The sequence below is a fragment of the Nipponia nippon genome, unplaced genomic scaffold, assembly GCF_047370975.1.
Source record: "Nipponia nippon isolate SJK-2023a ecotype South Korea unplaced genomic scaffold, ASM4737097v1 scaffold_8, whole genome shotgun sequence".
In the NCBI taxonomy this organism is placed as follows: Eukaryota; Metazoa; Chordata; class Aves; order Pelecaniformes; family Threskiornithidae; genus Nipponia; species Nipponia nippon.
In genome coordinates, this window is record NW_028262402.1 from 52379938 (window position 1) to 52396912 (window position 16975).

General features: G+C 40.1%; 1 protein-coding gene across 1 annotated transcript in view; it reads right to left on the reverse strand.

Moving 5' to 3' along the window:
• PIK3R1 (phosphoinositide-3-kinase regulatory subunit 1) overlaps positions 1-16975 on the reverse strand; it is a 61312-nt gene that overhangs the window by 24850 nt on the left and 19487 nt on the right. The window contains exons 3-4 of the mRNA XM_087741479.1: positions 2789-2881; positions 987-1061 (exon numbers count right to left, since the gene is read on the reverse strand). Coding sequence (XP_087597605.1) covers positions 987-1061; positions 2789-2881 — 168 coding nt within the window. The remainder of the gene's footprint in view (positions 1-986; positions 1062-2788; positions 2882-16975) is intronic.

Consider the following 16975-nt stretch of genomic DNA (forward strand, 5'->3'; position numbering starts at 1 on the left):
GCCGCAGTCATATACTTCTTCACTCCCACCACAGTCAGCAGAGAACAGGATGCTCTTTTGATTTGAAGGAACGGACAACTCATAGTATCACCTCTCGTTCATTTTGTTAATATTTGCAATTACTAAAAATGAAGAAAGCTAATTCAGTTTGAGTTTGCTTCCTTTGTCCCTTCGGCAATATGGCATGCAACCAGTTTCATTTTCTAGCCCTTGTACTTTTGTGCTTTTTTATGCAAGTGGAAGCTCACACCCCACATCGCACCCCAGCTTGCAAAGGCGTGGTCAAGCACTCCTACAATATCTCCTGATGTCTCATAGTGCAACCGAGTGTTGCCATGCCAGTATATTCTGGCCTCAAGTAGAAATAAAGAGCACCAAAAAGAGAAGGAAATATATTTCAGGAAACTTGAACGGCTATGTGACGTTAGTGGTGTAGCTGCATTTTACTGTCCAAAACCTGAGAACCCAGCCTACTGCAGCAACATTAATTCAATTCTCTCTTTCCCTTCCAGCATCATCTCTGTAGGAGGCAGGGAATGTGCAGCTATTGCCTCTCCACCTACTGGTCCAAAAAAATGCACACACAGAACTGTATGTAAACAAATGGCCATGTTTACAAAATATTAACCTGCAGCCTTACAGGAATACTGTATCTTTATCTTGCTTCTGAGCAAAACACCTTGTTTTTCTCTGTACAGGTAGATTGTCAGTCCTTGAACAAGCAAGTAACCAAGAAACAATTAAAATAATTATTCTTGGAAAAAAAACCACAGTGGAGCCATGAAAAAAAGACAACCTGTGAAAGTGAAAAATACCTTTCATATTAAGTGCAAAAGTTAGAAATCTTTTTTACTTGTATTTGTCTTTTTAATATTACACTATTCAGAACCACCACATACATTTAAGCTAAATAGGGGAACAAAGAAAAGAGGAGCAGTCTGACCACAAAATCTGTCTAGTGCTTTAAGGAGGAGAACTGTACTTACCACATTCAAGAATTTGTCTTAATTCTGCTGAGCTGCTTGAGCCTTGTGTCCCATACAAAGTTGAGCACTCCAGACCTTCAAAACAAAATTGATAGGACACATTAATATTCCAGAGACTGTTGCCACGACACAACATACTTCTGTTTTCTGCAATTAAGTACTTACAGTATAAATTAGCAACATTCTCCCACCACCATCTACCTACCACCTACGACACTACGGAATGTGATTGGTTTTTAAGGCTGTAAGACACCTCTTTATACACGCAAACTGCTGCGTCTGCAGAAAGAGCTGGCCAAGGAAGATCAGAGATGCCAGCAGTCCCACATATTCTGTACAACTCTCCACGGGCTGGCTGTAGAAGGCCAGGACTAGGAAACGGACTCACATACCCTAGGGAAGAAAACAGCTTGCAGGAGCAACATGGGAGCACGATCTTCTTTTACGCTCTACAGGCCAGCTGGAAACACCAGGTCTTTCAGATGGATAAGAAGTGAACAATCTGAGTCAGGCCACCCCACAGGAATGGGACAGGGACATGACAAAAGTTCTGACACATCCTAATTAGCTTTACAGATTTAACTGCGACTTCTAAGGTACAAGCGTGCATAACCTTCGGCACCCTATGCAGTCAACAGAGACAGAGAGGCCCTTCTATGGGACAGGTAACCCTTAGGTCACCTTTGACTATCCACAGAGCCCATAACGTCACAGTGTATGTAGGGTGAGTGTCACATCACTGGTGCGAGAGAAAATGTCTGTATATGTCACATAATGTGTCTAATAATCCACCTGAATAAAAGACACCAATACAGTGTTCTCATGTGAAAGATACTGTTTACAACTTCCCTACTTCAGAGAAAATAGAGAAGACACAAGGGCAGAGACCATACCCAGGGATGCAGGGCACCAACAATGTAAAAGTATCAGTGGCGTTTCCTGGAAGCAGTGGTTGCTTATGCAAACTGTTGCTAAATACTGGCCCTTCATATTGATATTAGCAAGCTCCTACTCATTCAGGAAAGGCTTATGCTATCTTAAAGTGTCAGGGCAGTATGTGAGAACCTATGTCCACAAGGACAGCAGCCTGTGCGCGATCAGAACACCACTTTTCCTCTCGCTCCCCAGCTGTAAGGCCACTGAATGAGCAGGACCCACTGAGCTTCTTACCTCACCAGGACTATGAAAGTGACGTCAGAGGAAGACCCAGGAGGAGAGAAATAGGGCAAAAGAGGCAGGACATAGTAGAAGGAAGGGGAAAGCCTCAAAACGATGGAAAGACATCAACACAGGAAAGCAGGAGAGCGAAAAAGCATAAAAATAACACTGGCTGGCTCAGCATACAGCAGCAATAAAAAACTGGCTCCTGAAGCATAAAAACAGTTCTTGTAACTTTTTCGTATTTAATTCTTTTTTTTCCCCCTCTTTGGACAAAACATTACTTGTTTGGCTGTGTATCCAATTTAAGGTTATGTTGACATTTCCATGACCAATTTAAGGTGCTTATCGGTTAGAATAAACAAAGCAGTACCAAACTGTTCTCCCTTACCTTTCAATAATACTTATATTAGTTGCATTATTAAATGTAATTTGAGGTAAGCTTTGTTTTTGCTCTTACAGTCCAAGCAGCCTCTACTGAGCAGAAACTACTGCAACAAACTTAAATGAGATTATTTCATATCTGTTGAGTAATGTTACGCATTAGCAGCTCTATAAAGAGGAGATGCCAGGTCTGGCTCTGATTCTGCAGTCTTGGCTCACATAAGTAACAAAAAATCTTGGTAGATCATTCTTCAGCCCACCTTTCTTTTCAATTGTCTCCACTATCTTGATAAGAATCGGTGGAGCAACATCAGGAGGTGCAAACTGCTCCGTAAGATCTGGAAGTGAAAAAGCTGTAAAAGAAAAAGAAGAAAAATAAGCTAAGCTACAGTTGAATGCAATTTCTGTTTATGAAAGTCATGACACATAATGCAACCAGTCAATTTTTAAGTATGGAACAAACATCCCAATTGTCAGGCCTAAACGAGAACACTCCACAAAGCTCAGAAAGCTGAATGAAAATGATGACAATTGCATTTTTATAGCATTTTGTTTTAGGGCCCTTAGTCAGCTCTAGAATCACTCTCCATATTGCCTAGGAAAAGAAAACACAATAAAAGTTTGCATTCTATGGATGGGCAGAAAAACAATGCAAGGAGGAAAGGAAAAAAATCTTTTGGTCTGAAACATTTACATCCAGTGTGCACCAGATGAGGGAGCCAAACACATCCCCATCTGGGAGCTGGGTAAAACAGACTTACAAAGGCCTGAAATAGCAGAGGAAACAAGTATTGCATACTCATACAAAAGTTCAATAACTTCTGTTTGCTTTCAATTTTCAAGCATAATACTATTAACAGTATAGTTTTCTGAAGCAAGAATTTTCTTTTCTACAATGACTGGTTAAGAATAAATAGCGGTATAATCGGAAAGCGACATTTTGCAGATTCAAACAAACGTGCAAACAGATTTTATACAAAGTCAGTTTTCACGCAGTCCAATTTCTTTATGGAGAGAACACACTGTATAAAGGAATGTTCTGGCTCTGCGATGTGAGGGCTGATCTATCTCTAAACACACTATTTTTGCCAAAAGAGTAATTGAAAAGTTTTAGAGTGGTCTTGTTTAACTCTTGGAAAGCAAGAACGTTTACATAAAGATATTATTAAACTACTGCCAGAAACATCTGGCATAGTTTGATGGATTATGATTGATAAACAAAGCTTAATCACTGAAGTAAAACTTGCCAGTTGCTTAAGCAATGGTGATCTCTGCCCGATTAAACTCACCATGGACAAATAGAGAGCAATTCTTAAATGCACATGCACATATGTGCCCGCATGCATATGTATACATACATGCACACACATGCACACACCATATTTCTACAAGACTGAAACTGAACAAAATTATGAGGCCAAATAAGTAGAAGGAGAAAAAGAAAAAAAAAACCACAACAGCAAAATACGAATAGAGAGTTTTTAATAAAAAACTTTGAGATAGCCAAAAACTTAAATATACCACAACTAAGAAAGAGAAAGCAGACAATTTTGGCTGAGAATTCACCCTATTTTGGAAGCAACAATTACAGAACTTTCTAAAAATGCAAACAATTTAAAAGTGGTAAGACAGCAAGGAAGGTACAGAAGTTTGGAAGTGCAGAAAACTGAGGAGAGAAATGAAAGACAATAAATAATAATTATTTACAAACTAGTAATGGAAGTGGAGAATACTGGGACACTGAGACATGTCGCTTGCAAAAAGAAGCAGAATAATGGTATGATAATGACGGAATACTTTCCAGTCCATTCATAACTGAGAAGGACATTAGAAAAACATCTGTTAGTCATAACGGTTTAACGTAGGAAAATGCTCAGAAAACGAGCATTCAGGAGTCCCAAAAGAGTTGCCTAAGCACATCTCTGGCCTGCTGATGTTACTTTTTAATGACTCGTTGAAAATGAGAGCAATTCTTGGGGATCAAAAGAGTTCTAATGCCCGATCTGCACTCTGAAAGGACAAGTAAGATGACTACATGCTAGTTATGCTATCAGTCCTGGGCAAAATAAAGGAAAACTTGATACTAGACTCCTATGATAAAGCAATAAAAGACACCACTGTAACTAAGGATTGTCTGCATAGCTTTTTAGAGGATAGGGTCCGTTAAGAACCACACTACTTCCTTCCTTGGTGGCATCATAGTTAGCTGAAAAATGCAACTGAGTAGGCATAATAAACTCTAAAGTTCTGGCAGATAGTTGACTTAGTATAACACTGTAATTAAAAGCTAAATTCAAAGAAAGCACATGTTATATAGGTACAGCTGACCAGCAGATCTCCAAGTATAGTTATTAAAGCAGAACAAGCTACTCAGGGAAGGAATGGACTTTTCATCTCTTCACATCTTCAAACCACTTTCAGGTTCTGTCAGAACACCTCTTTTAGCTTAACATCGTATCTGCTTTATCAAACACAAGCTGGGCTCAAATGGAAGATGCTGCACTCCAAGCAGCCTCTGCCCAGGCATGCAGAAATACAGACCATTTCATTTGTAGTATTCAGATAAAATAGTTCCTTTCAACCCCAAACTATGAATCTATCTCATGATGAAGGCAAATCCTTTGAAAGAATAAATGAAATCTCAGATCAGAGTCATATCAAAGAGTATGCTATGAAAATACTCAAATTATGAGATACTAATAGACTCACAGAATGCTAAGGGCATAAAATGCATCCCTTACATTGTAGCAGAGGAAGAACAGCTTTTAAGAACAGAGTTTACATATTTTTACTTATAAGAGTAACTTTCTACTCCCTTAGGTAGCTAGTTACATTAAGTACCTTTCTCCCTCTTGTGTAACAGCAATGAAATTGCATCATCTCTGAACAAAGATGCTCATCTCATAATTCCAGCTAGAGGCAGTGTGCAGCAACAGTCAACAGTCTAAACTGAAACTGAGGAAAGAAAGGAAGACAAAGAAGAAGAAGACAGAAGACCAAAGTCAAACCTGACAGTCATTTGAAATATTTCAGGTGACAGCTTGGCAGTTCAGGGATGGTCCATCCAGGCTACTCAGCAGCAGAGAGAACGATGCTTTCTTGCATTAACCAAACTGCGCCTTGAAATGATGGCAAGAGATACACTCCAAATACCTATAAACACGGTGTATTTAGAAAAAGAATTCCTTTTCCCACTAGATTTAGATTTTCTACATGAGGGATGAAGTCTAAGCAAAGCAAAAAGGAGAACGTAATGTCAGAGGAAGACTTTAGTTCATGGGAAGAAGCCCTTGCAAGGTGAAGAAAGACACTGCAGAAGACAGTTTGTCTCCATGGGACATAAAGAATGGGGTGGATGTAGACCTTACCCAGATTACTTAAACAGAGAGTGCCTCTTCCTGCAATCTACCTGATGCTCCATGCTTTTCATCTATACTTTAAGCAGGATCTTAGCTTATAAACTAGGTTTGCATCATAATCTGTTACTGAATCTCTTTGTTGTACAGTATTCTTGGGTCAATAATATTCTTAGTGAAAGTGAAAGGCTTTTGGAAGCCACGCGTTTATATTTATGCAAAATCTGTAATATGTCTACAGAACATATGTATATAAAGCAAACATAGCATTGGTTAAAAGGAAAGATTTTCAATGCTCCTCTGCTACCCTAAAGTATTCAATTGGAAAAATATTAAAATTTTAGGAGTTCAGCAGATTTCTGCTGTTTCTTCCTCCATATACCCCATTGCTTTTCTTCAAGACTGGAAATTTCTATCTACCAGAGACATTACTGAACTTTTAGACATGAAGAAAGCCTTTAAAATAATGACCTCTATTCCATAAATACATAAACTGCAAAATACTTCTGCATTTGACTGAAAACTCAGGATATTCACCTCTCTTTTAATATTATGCACATACTGGTGAGTGTAAGCTCTACAGTAAAAAGACACAAACACACACACAACGGCAGGTACAAAACCTGCAGTTACCTTCAATGCAGCAATGACAGAAGAATACATCTAAGTCACACAGTTACAATGCTCAGCAACGTTGAAAAAAACATTCACTTCATCAGCATGTAGGAGATGGCATTAACAAATTAAAATAATTTAACCTCCCACCAGTTCTAGGATTTCCTACTCATTGTGCCATCTCCAATATAATTAACTCATACTGACTTGTACTTTAAACTCCCCAACTTTTGCACAAAATAGAAAACTATGTTCATTTAAAGGCAAAAGGCCTCATGAAACACACATCTGTCAGAAAAAAAAAAGACGTAACAGTACTTATAGAACTGAAGCCAGTTTATAACATTTACACAGAAGACAGCCAAATTTGGAAACAGTGCCCTTCAATTTCAAAATGCTGAGAGGAAATGGCAGAGGCTAAACTGAAGAAAACTACACCTAATTTTGGAAAAAAAAACAGTTTTGACTACCAGAGGCAGAATACAAGATATCCGTGAAGAAGTCCTGATTTTAGATTAGGTGTTCCAGAAGAAAACTCAGCATGCATATTAAGAGGGAAAGGAAAACTTTTCAGATAGGTCAGTTTTAGTAAAGAGAAGAGAACAAAATCCCACAAGCAACCTGCATTTAGTACCTGATTTCAAAAGTATCTTTTGCTTTGAAGCATGCTGTAGCACAGCACAGAGGTTTGAAGAACCAAATCCACTCTTAAGAATCTGAGCAACTTTGTAGATCCCTTTGCTACAATCCAATATCAGTTTTTCACTTAAAGCAATCATTTTTTCCCCCAAATTCCTGTAATTTTTTTTTTAATTCCACGGTCTCCAAAATATTAACGTTCTGGAAAGCTGTCACACAGTTTTCGTGTCTTCTTTCTAGTCACAAGTCTGGTAGTGGGTCTCCAAATAGTAAGAAAGCTTCTGATGACACATGATAAAAGCTGGATTTTCCACTAGCTCTATTTTTACCTTGCCACAGTGAGAACCAATGAGATGAACCACAAGCTAGGGTTCACTCCAATCTGCAAACTCTTCCCTCTCCCTGATACAGGCAGGCCTGAACAGCTCTAAGGCAATGGCAACGTGTGGGAGATGAGAGCATACCTTACGTTTGAGGGTTGCCAACGCAGCTACAAAGTGCAAGATGAAACCAGCACACAGCTGCACCTTTTGGAAGGGTTCTCAGTAAAAAGAGATATTTTAGAGTTAGTACCTGGCAACGACAAGTGGAAATTTAAAGCTGGAATTTGACTTCAGACACTTCTGAGCCAAATCTTTCATTACTGCTAGAATAATGAAAATTAATATATATAAAAAAAAAGAATATAACTTAAAATGTAACAATACACACCACAGAAAGGAGTTTAATTTCTAAATATTTTACAGAAACTATATACTAATATTACTTGAACTTAGCTTTGAGTCAAGATTACTCCATGTATCATGTTCTTTTTTCAGAAATGGCATTTAAGTTTGTGCATACATTTTGCATTCGATGACAACGCAGCTCTACATAAAAGTCTAATATTTGAGAGCTCAGGTCTTAAGATGATCATAACTGGCCTATGCACATGTAGATATACTCTATGGATGCAACTGTATCCACGAACATAGTGAACTGTGCATTCATAGATTTACACATATCCTTGTTTGAAAGTCATACAATATGTCCAAATGTGAATGGTTTGACCAGCACTGAAATTAACTATAATAAACATAAGCATATTAATTAACACAGAAGGGTCATTGTCAAGCAAGTTGTGGTAATGCCTCCAACAAGATTAGCCAGCAAACTATAAAGAAACAATGGCTGATCAAGCACCTAAAATACTTTTTTGCCAGTGGCATCATCAGTGGCATAATGCATGACAAGTTGTGGACAATGGAGGGTTTTCCACAAAGTTCAACACCGATGCTTGCTATTGAAAATGCTGGGAAATGTGGCAGCTTGCTCTCTTGATTGAAATGCTGATATTTCAGCAGTTATGTACATTGCTAGGTATGGGAAATGGAATTCAAAAAAATGTTCTGCTATTATCACACCCATCTTCTCTGAAATAGAATCTGCATTTCAATAAGGATCCATAATGGCTGAATTTAATCACTTGTCAGTACACGATGTCAAATTCAAGTGAAGACGCATTGAAAACAAGGGCAGTTTGGCATTCCTGCACAGCCTTTAAGGCAGTGGTATAAACTGAGGCAGTCCCGTGTACTCCTGTGTGCTGACTGCTAGCGACCCCCAGACCAGAGACATCAGAACCCCAGACCAGAGACATCAGTCTCCTTCAGGAGGCTGCACTGAGAACACACCAAAAGCCATGCCTGCAGAAACACGAGTTCAGATCCTGTAACAATGGAAAGCGCCAGGAGGTGCCTCTGGAGGGGTGACGGCACAGCCCGATGCTCCTCATGGCCCTGCGGCGGCAGCTGGTCCTGATGCAGAGCCTCAGCCGTCACGGCCCCCTCAGCACCTGCTTTCATCAGCTGGGGAAGAAAGGCCACACGAGCCTCACAACTCATCAGGGAGTGAAACTACTCTTACTGACAAAAAACTCCTAACTTTTAGTGAGTGGGTATTTCATGGTCCATTATATGTTTCTTTATAGTCTCAAGAAGCAGAAATTTCCTGCAGAAATTTTCACTAGAACAGTATGAAAGATTAAAAAACCCCCAAACCCTAAACCCTACAGAGAAAGTTTCCACAGAGAAACTTCAGGTTCAATGCCAGACCAAGACCAAAAAAGATGAGCCTGGTATTAAAAATAAATACCAGAGAGAAATTCACTCTGAGATTTGAGGATTGTAACCTTGCCTTGGCATTTGTAATTTCAGAGCCATTTACCAAAAGAACAGGCAAAGAGAGTGTTCAGAACTGCCCAACTGCTATTAGCAAAAGGTTTTCACCGGGAAAGGATGAAAGACATGAAGGTGAGAGTGAAGACAAAGAAGTTGATGTCACTGTGTGTCTCAGATAAATCGAGGACTGCAATAGACAGTAAGTTCACCTGCAACTGTTGGAAGAGAAAAACACCTCTCCTTACATGCTACTGACCTGAGACGATTTAGTTTGGCTATAGTTAAATTCTCCTGGAGGCTGAAAGCATCACTGAAAATGGCAGGAGGAAGAGCTGTTCAGGGCTCAACCACCTTCTCCAGTACTGATTTCATTAGAAAGATTTTAAAAGACAACTCTATTAATGGAAAAATATGGAAGAGATGTAAGCTTCAGTGAATTTGACACATCATTACAAGTGGCTTAATCAGTCTGTCTACTATTACTTGTCTTTTATTTTTATCAGATGTCGTCAATCAGGCAGACTGTGGACTCAGAATACCACAGAAGCCTTGGCAGCCAAAGGAGACTAGATCCAAGAGAAATGAAGAGAGGTGAAGACTATCCCAGCACTAGAAAAAGGAATGGTCTGGCCCACCAACACTATCAACCTTCAGGCTCACCAGAAGCCCATTTTTATGCAGGCAGAAAAATGCCTGCAAGTCACGATCTATTGCGATATGAATGACCCCAGAGCTATGAAAAGGAATAGGGAAATGATGCCTGCTGGTGACCTTACATGACTGGAGTACAACCAGGAAGCTGGATGGAAATACCGCCAATTCTAAAATCCTTCAATACTATGCGGCCAGCACAGTCTTTTCCTTCCATCAGTCAGTAGGTGTTGGGTATGAACTAGAGGATGAAGTGACAACTTCATTCAGATGTTCTCTGTTAATGGTACACTGAAGATTTCAGACACAGAAGGAAATACAGATCTGTACTGAAAAAAATGGTTTATCACATCAGCTGTCACTCCTCTTTTTCCTTCGTCTTCAATGAAGAAACACCTGAATAAAGCAGAACACCCTTCCTAGGGCACTGACAACATTTAACCCTCACGGATAAACAGTACTCTGTTGATATGCTTCTGGACTTCAAATAGCTTTTTAAAGCATCCATATTTCTGTCGTGATCCTACATCAGCAGGACACAGTGACAAGAACTTTCCCAAGGGGCTTATTCCAAAGGATGATGACTGCAGGAGTTCTCACCAGCTTGACCTTCTGAACTCCAATCAGTCCCAGCGCACCGCCCAAAATGCAAAGTCAGCATCTCCAGAATCCTTGCGTGAGGTAGGTAGTGACAACATCGCCTATAAGCTTGAAAAATGGCATTTCAAACTGACTTTTGTAGAAAAATGTACACAACTTCTTGTAATATATGTGCCAGAGTAAGGCGAGGCAGCCATTTTTCCAGGAGGACAAATATATGTATATTATGAATGGGCCATTTATAGTCCAACCCACAGAATCTAGGAGGGTCGGAATAAAAACTGAATGTTACTTCATTTTATCCTGGCTACACATAATACGTGGAAACAGACATAGTCACCTGTATAAATCAATGCTGTAACTGAGACAAGTCAAATACTTTGCCTAGATACTTTCCAGGGTTACCAGCACATATATGCAACCAATGACCTGATTGATAAAATATCATGTGCACAGTGATTATGCAGGAAGTTTCGGGGGCTGGGAGAACCTAATTCCTCTCTTCATCCCCATTTATAAAGTTGCACCAGCTGCGCACTCAGGGCTAAGGAGAATAAGGGGCAACTATGGGAACAGAGGGGAAACAAGCCCGGGCAAATACAGATTAGTGCAAGAAAATAATCTATAAGCAATAGATGGCAGAACTAGACAGAACAAAGCTTTGATTTGATATAGAAAGTCATAAAGTATAATGTACCAATTCTCCCAAAAGAAATCTGGGGTCTCTTTACCCTTCTCTGACACAAAAATGAATGCTTGTCACAGAGCTGCTGCATTAATCAACAAAGAATTCCTCTAAGACAAAACAAAATGAAAGTGCAGAGAGAAAGAAAAAAAAGACGACAGGGTATGGCTTGAGGAAAGTTTAGGTGCACAAATAAGCAGCAAAATAAAACCACCAAGCAACACAGTGTGGAGTACTATATTCCTTTATAATAGTCTAATACTTTTAATAGTGGCTGCTAATCATGTTTCACACCTATTAATTTAATGTTTCATAAAGCCCTATTTCTATCATCTGTTGAAAGGGAAGTGATACTGTCTGTACTGGGAAGGCATTCTGTACATAATATTCTATCAGATTAAACCTCAGTAACTTTATGAATTATGAGCTGTCAGGCACTTTTCTCATCTGCTACAGAATACACTTCTTAGAAATAGGAGCTATAAATAAGACAACAGATGTTCTTTGTTGGCTTCAGCTGAAGCACAGATAATTTTTAAAAAGCAGCCTGTAGTTAAGACTGTTGTAAAGGCAGTATTCTGCTTCCCTCTATGGGTGAGCTTTTGCAATACTCCTTTTCAAACTAAAACTGAATTTAGGATATGAAATGGCTGCAACTACTTACAATTAATATTAATATAATTAGAGAAATGAGCAGCCCTGTTCTGATAAAAAATTGCAAGGCTTATAAAACAAATATTAACTAAGTGCAATATTGTGGCATGCAGTACACTGCACTGTAATGTCATCCATAATGCATAAACTGTTTTGCAAAAGAACCCCCCACAAAAACCCAAGGAAGAGATGGGAAAACCACCTGTTTATTCAACTGTTCTTTCAAAGAGCTGTGAGATAAGCAGAAAGAGTAAAATAAGAAAAAAGCAATAATGCAGTAAAAGATGCCTTTCTGCTTCTAAGTAGAGAAGGGCACTAAATAAGCTGAGGAGCACAGCGGGGGCCCAGGACAGACACTGCTGGAGCTGAACCCCAAGCAGGCTGGCACTGGGCTTCGTTACTGCCGGTCTCCGGGAGAGGTGTGTCTCACCTCCTTCCCACGGTCTGGAGCACGGGGCACGGGTAGAGGCTTCCCATGCTTTTCCCAGGGGCTGCAGACTGATGCGCAATTCCCTGTTACAGGGCTCAGGGTGATCCCTGAGAATGAGGGGTATGATGTGCAGGAGCACAGCGGGTAGCAGTGTTCTCACAGTCGCTAAGAGCATCACTTTAAATGGAAGAGCAGGTTCATGTCTCTAAACAGAATGAGCCAGCACGGTCCTCAGAGCATGATTCTGAGGACAGAGCAAGAAAACATTTTAATAAGCCAACACCTATTTTTTTGTGTCTTGTTGATGTCTGCAGGTTCCCTGCCAGCCGTTTTCAGTCAGAGAGGTTTTAGAAAATGAGAGGTACAATGTGGTGTGGGTACCAAGTTACTGCATCCCTACAAGCAAGGAGATGATGACACAGGTGACAGTAAGGGAGGGACAGGACAGGGTCAACTAGTGAGGTTCAAAACATTGCCTTTTTTGTCAAGTGAGTCTTGTTACATTCCCTCCTCCTCCTTTAGGGTTGCTGCTCCAGGGCTAGAACAGGGCTGAGCTCTGCAAGAATTTGAGTAGCCCAGTTCTCCTCAGAGATACTAACTGGCAATGAAAAACTTACCATTCCAGCTTCTGGCAGTGGTTTGACATGAAACCATACGTGATATCAAGGAGGACAATATACGACACTGAATATTCAAGTGTAGTGTGGATAGTGCAGGTGTGAGGACAAACAGCATGTTCCACTGGCAGCTGCATCTTGTGACCTACTTATCGGGCCCCCCGCGCAACCTTCGGGGTTATTGTTGTCATTAAACACCCAGATTGCAGTAGTCGTACCTAGGAGCCGTTATCAGAATCGGAACAAACTTGTGATAGTTCTCTACAAACAAACCTCCCTTACGGGTCTTATGATTAACTAAGCGATCTCTTAGAATTGATGCCAGCTGCTTTCCCACAAACTCCACCTCATCTTTCCCAAGCATATTAAAGCCATGATATTCTATTAAATTCTGCACTCTAGACTTTTTTTTAAAAAAAGAAACAGTGAAACTCTAGTAAAACCTTAATTTATTTTAAAGAGGCTACATGCAAGTTAATACATTTACATGGTATTTTACTACAGTCACTCTACAAGGAATCAGCAGCAAAGCTCCCCCTGTCTGATGCCTGCTATACTAGACAGACACATAACCAAAACTACATTAAAAGAGCATCAAGACCACAAGGTCAAGCACTCAAAACTTAAGGCAACAAAGAACTAAGGCTGCACGAGCAATTTCAGTTCTTCCTTTCGTGTCTTTCCACATAATGACACAGCATTTTTCCCATGAAATTACTCTGCCCATTTCAGCACACAAAGCCTAGTGCTCTCAAGGGATAGAACCCAGTTGAAGAGTTAAGGTATTTATCACCTGGAGCATTATCCTGATTACACTATCCTGATTATCCTGTGTACACGGACACACGGTCATCCAGTAGGCTCATATTCTCCTGTTTACCTTCCTCTTCAAACCTGAATTTTCTATTATGTCCTCTCAACTTGGCTTTCCATGTAAGAGTACTTCACTCCACAACCTGTTCTTGAGTTCTTCCTAGCAAGTGGGGAAGGAACTACGTACTCACTTGTTCCTGGAAACCTTTGTCACATAAGAGAGAGACAGCCTGTCTTTTAAGGGAAGGGGTGCTGAGATTCATCTAAAGAGGCACTTGAAAATTTTGTTTCTGGCCGGCCAGTGGAGAGTCATAGTAGAGATGATTTTAATGACCTCCATCAGGTAAAACTTCACAGATAGAGTGAGTTCCCGTGCTGGAACCATTTCTACCTAAAAAGCAGTGACATGTATTTTCTTCTGAATAGTTTGGCACTAACCTACCAAGATTACTAACCTCAATTCCCTTTCCATGTGACCATGATATGACGATGGTTAGTAACGGTGCTCCAGCAGCATCTGATCTTTGTAAATGAGACAGGACTGCTGGATGGACATTCACTGTGAGATACTGAGGATGCTGGAACTCTCTCCAGAATGACCTGCCCCACCTGTAAAGGATCCCTGTTCCTTACTGCTGTTTCGGTTTTTTTGGTACCATGAAGTTATTTCTTATGCAAGGCCATCACTGGTTTGTTGTAATAACTCTGCTTGAGAAGCATATTTTAAAACATTCTCTTTTTATTCAATAATCATAATGCATAAAAATTCAGGACAGTATGTTGTTTTGCTCTGAAAGAATACTTTGTTTTGCTACCTTTTTGCTGTGGAGAAACTAATGGGGGGAATAATGTCAACAAATGCCCCTCAAACTATCCACAGGCAAGCAATCTAGAAGAAAAGTATAAGCTCTTCAATACTGCAAGAAAAAGATAGTGTGTATCACTGTGCTTGAGAAGTTAAGTTGTTTAGATCTGGAAGATTTACATAAATGTACTGGCAGAAGCTGCTAACAGATAAAAGCCAAAAGAGCTCCTTCATCTTTTGGGAATTACGGGAAACATTTATAAGTACACAGAAAGTTAAAAATAATGAGTGTATAGCAGTCACCCAGAAAAAAAAAATGTAAACAATGGTAACAAGAATCCAGCATCAGAAGGACTTTTTTTATTCTGGAAACTAATGTATTTCAAATCAAGCCTTTTTCCTCCTCTTAAAAAAAAAAAAAAAAGAAGAAAAAGCTTAGGGCTCTAGCTGTAGCAACAGAAATACAGCAATGATGAAAGGCAATCTTATAAGAAAGTAAAACTGGGTTAATCCTTACAGCCATTAAACCATGGGCTGATCTGACATAGATACAGAAACAACAACATTATTAGGAAATTCCTGAACTGGATCTACAGAGAGTTAATCCCACCATAGTCTTTAATTTCCGATGAAGATGAAAACTCTCAGTCTGTATGTAGTAAGATTTTTTGACCCATATCATACACCTGTCAAGGTTTCTCTGCATAGCAATGTCAGCATTGATTTCTCATTCCAATATATTTCACACTGTCAAGATGCTATACAAAAAGGACGCAATGGAATATGAGTACATGTACTTAATGCATGAACTTAAAGATGTCTCTTCCATAAACCACTGTTCGTTCACACTCCACTGCTGAAGTAACTTTTAGACCTTAGCAGTTAACGTGGTGAATGAATTTCATGGACCTTTACAAAGCAGTCAGGATCTCAACTGGCTGGCTAACTGCAAGCAGACAAAGACCTTCATTTGTGTACTGTCTAGCACACTGCGTTGCAGAAATTCATATAGTGCAAAATCTGTTTATAGGAAGTGTAAAAAAAGAATTGAAAATTGCAACAAAGATAGTGCTAATGAAAAGCTAGCATGAAAAACTGGTTATGTTTTTACATCACCGTCTGCAAGCCAAAGATTAACCGAAGTCAGAGTAAGGAGGTATGGAACAGGATTTCAGTGTACATTGGGAGTATTCATTTGCAAAGAGACTAAAGCCAGGGATCTGGGGTTGTTTAGCCTGGAGAAGAGAAGACTGAGGGGAGACCTTATTGCTCTCTACAGCTACCTGAAAGGAGGTTGTAGCAAGGTGGGGGTCGGTCTCTTCTCCTAGTAACAAGCGATAGGACGAGAGGAAACAGCCTCAAGCTGCGCCAAGGGAAGTTTAGGTTGGATATTAGGAAAAACTTCTTCACTGAAAGGGTAGTCAGGCATTGGACCAGGCTCCCCAGGGAAGTGGTTGAGTCTCCATCCCTGGAGGTATTTAAAAGATGGGTAGACGTGGTGCTTAGGGACATGGTTTAGTGATGGACTTGGCAGTGATAGGTTAGCGATTGGACTCGATGATCTTAAGGGTCTTTTCCAACCTTAACGATTCTGTGATTCTAAAAGTAAGAGGCAAAGCCTCCTTTAAGAAAACCCAAGCATAATTCTAAGCACTTCAACTCGGAGAAATCCTTTTGCAACCCCAATGCAACCCTACACTGTTAAAGAGTTTCTTGGGGTCTAAAACAAACAAAAATGTGTCCCTCTTGAAAATAAGCAGTGTTGTGAAGGAGTGAGACTGAGCAGAAGAGGTTGAAATAACTGCAAAAAATATTTTGTAGGCGATCTTGGAAAGCTTAAACTGCAGAGAGGCTGTGCAAAGTAAAAGAACATATGCATCTGGTTAAGAACTGACAACATGTTCCCTGTGATATTTAACTCAGGTGGATCAAATGAAAGCTGCTCTTCCAGGGAAGAAGCCAGCAAGGCAGAAGCTCTTTTTATGTACTCTATGGGAGACTCAAGAGGTGACCAAGAAGCACTCTGACCAGCTGCTTCCCTTCCTTGCCTCTGCCACTGGGCAGCTGCCCTACACTGGCCTACTCCAGCACAGGGGAATGTGCTGTGGATGTTCTCGGACTTCGCTACAGAAAATTCATGGGGAGCAGAATCAATGCTCAGGTTGACTGCCTCTGACTTAGGGGAGTACTGAGTGTACAAATAAGCATGCCAAGAAACACTGAGCTTCTACAGGTCACACACACAAAACACCCAAAAGTTTTTCCACCATCCTGCTCCTGCCAGGAAAGTCAAGCTAGTCTTCTAACTAACCCATCCATATCTGAAAAGATAATGGCACTGTCTATCTATACATCTGTCTCTATTTCCACATATGTACAAACAGAGCTTAAAGCTACAATCACTCAGTTGTTTCAGAATGTTG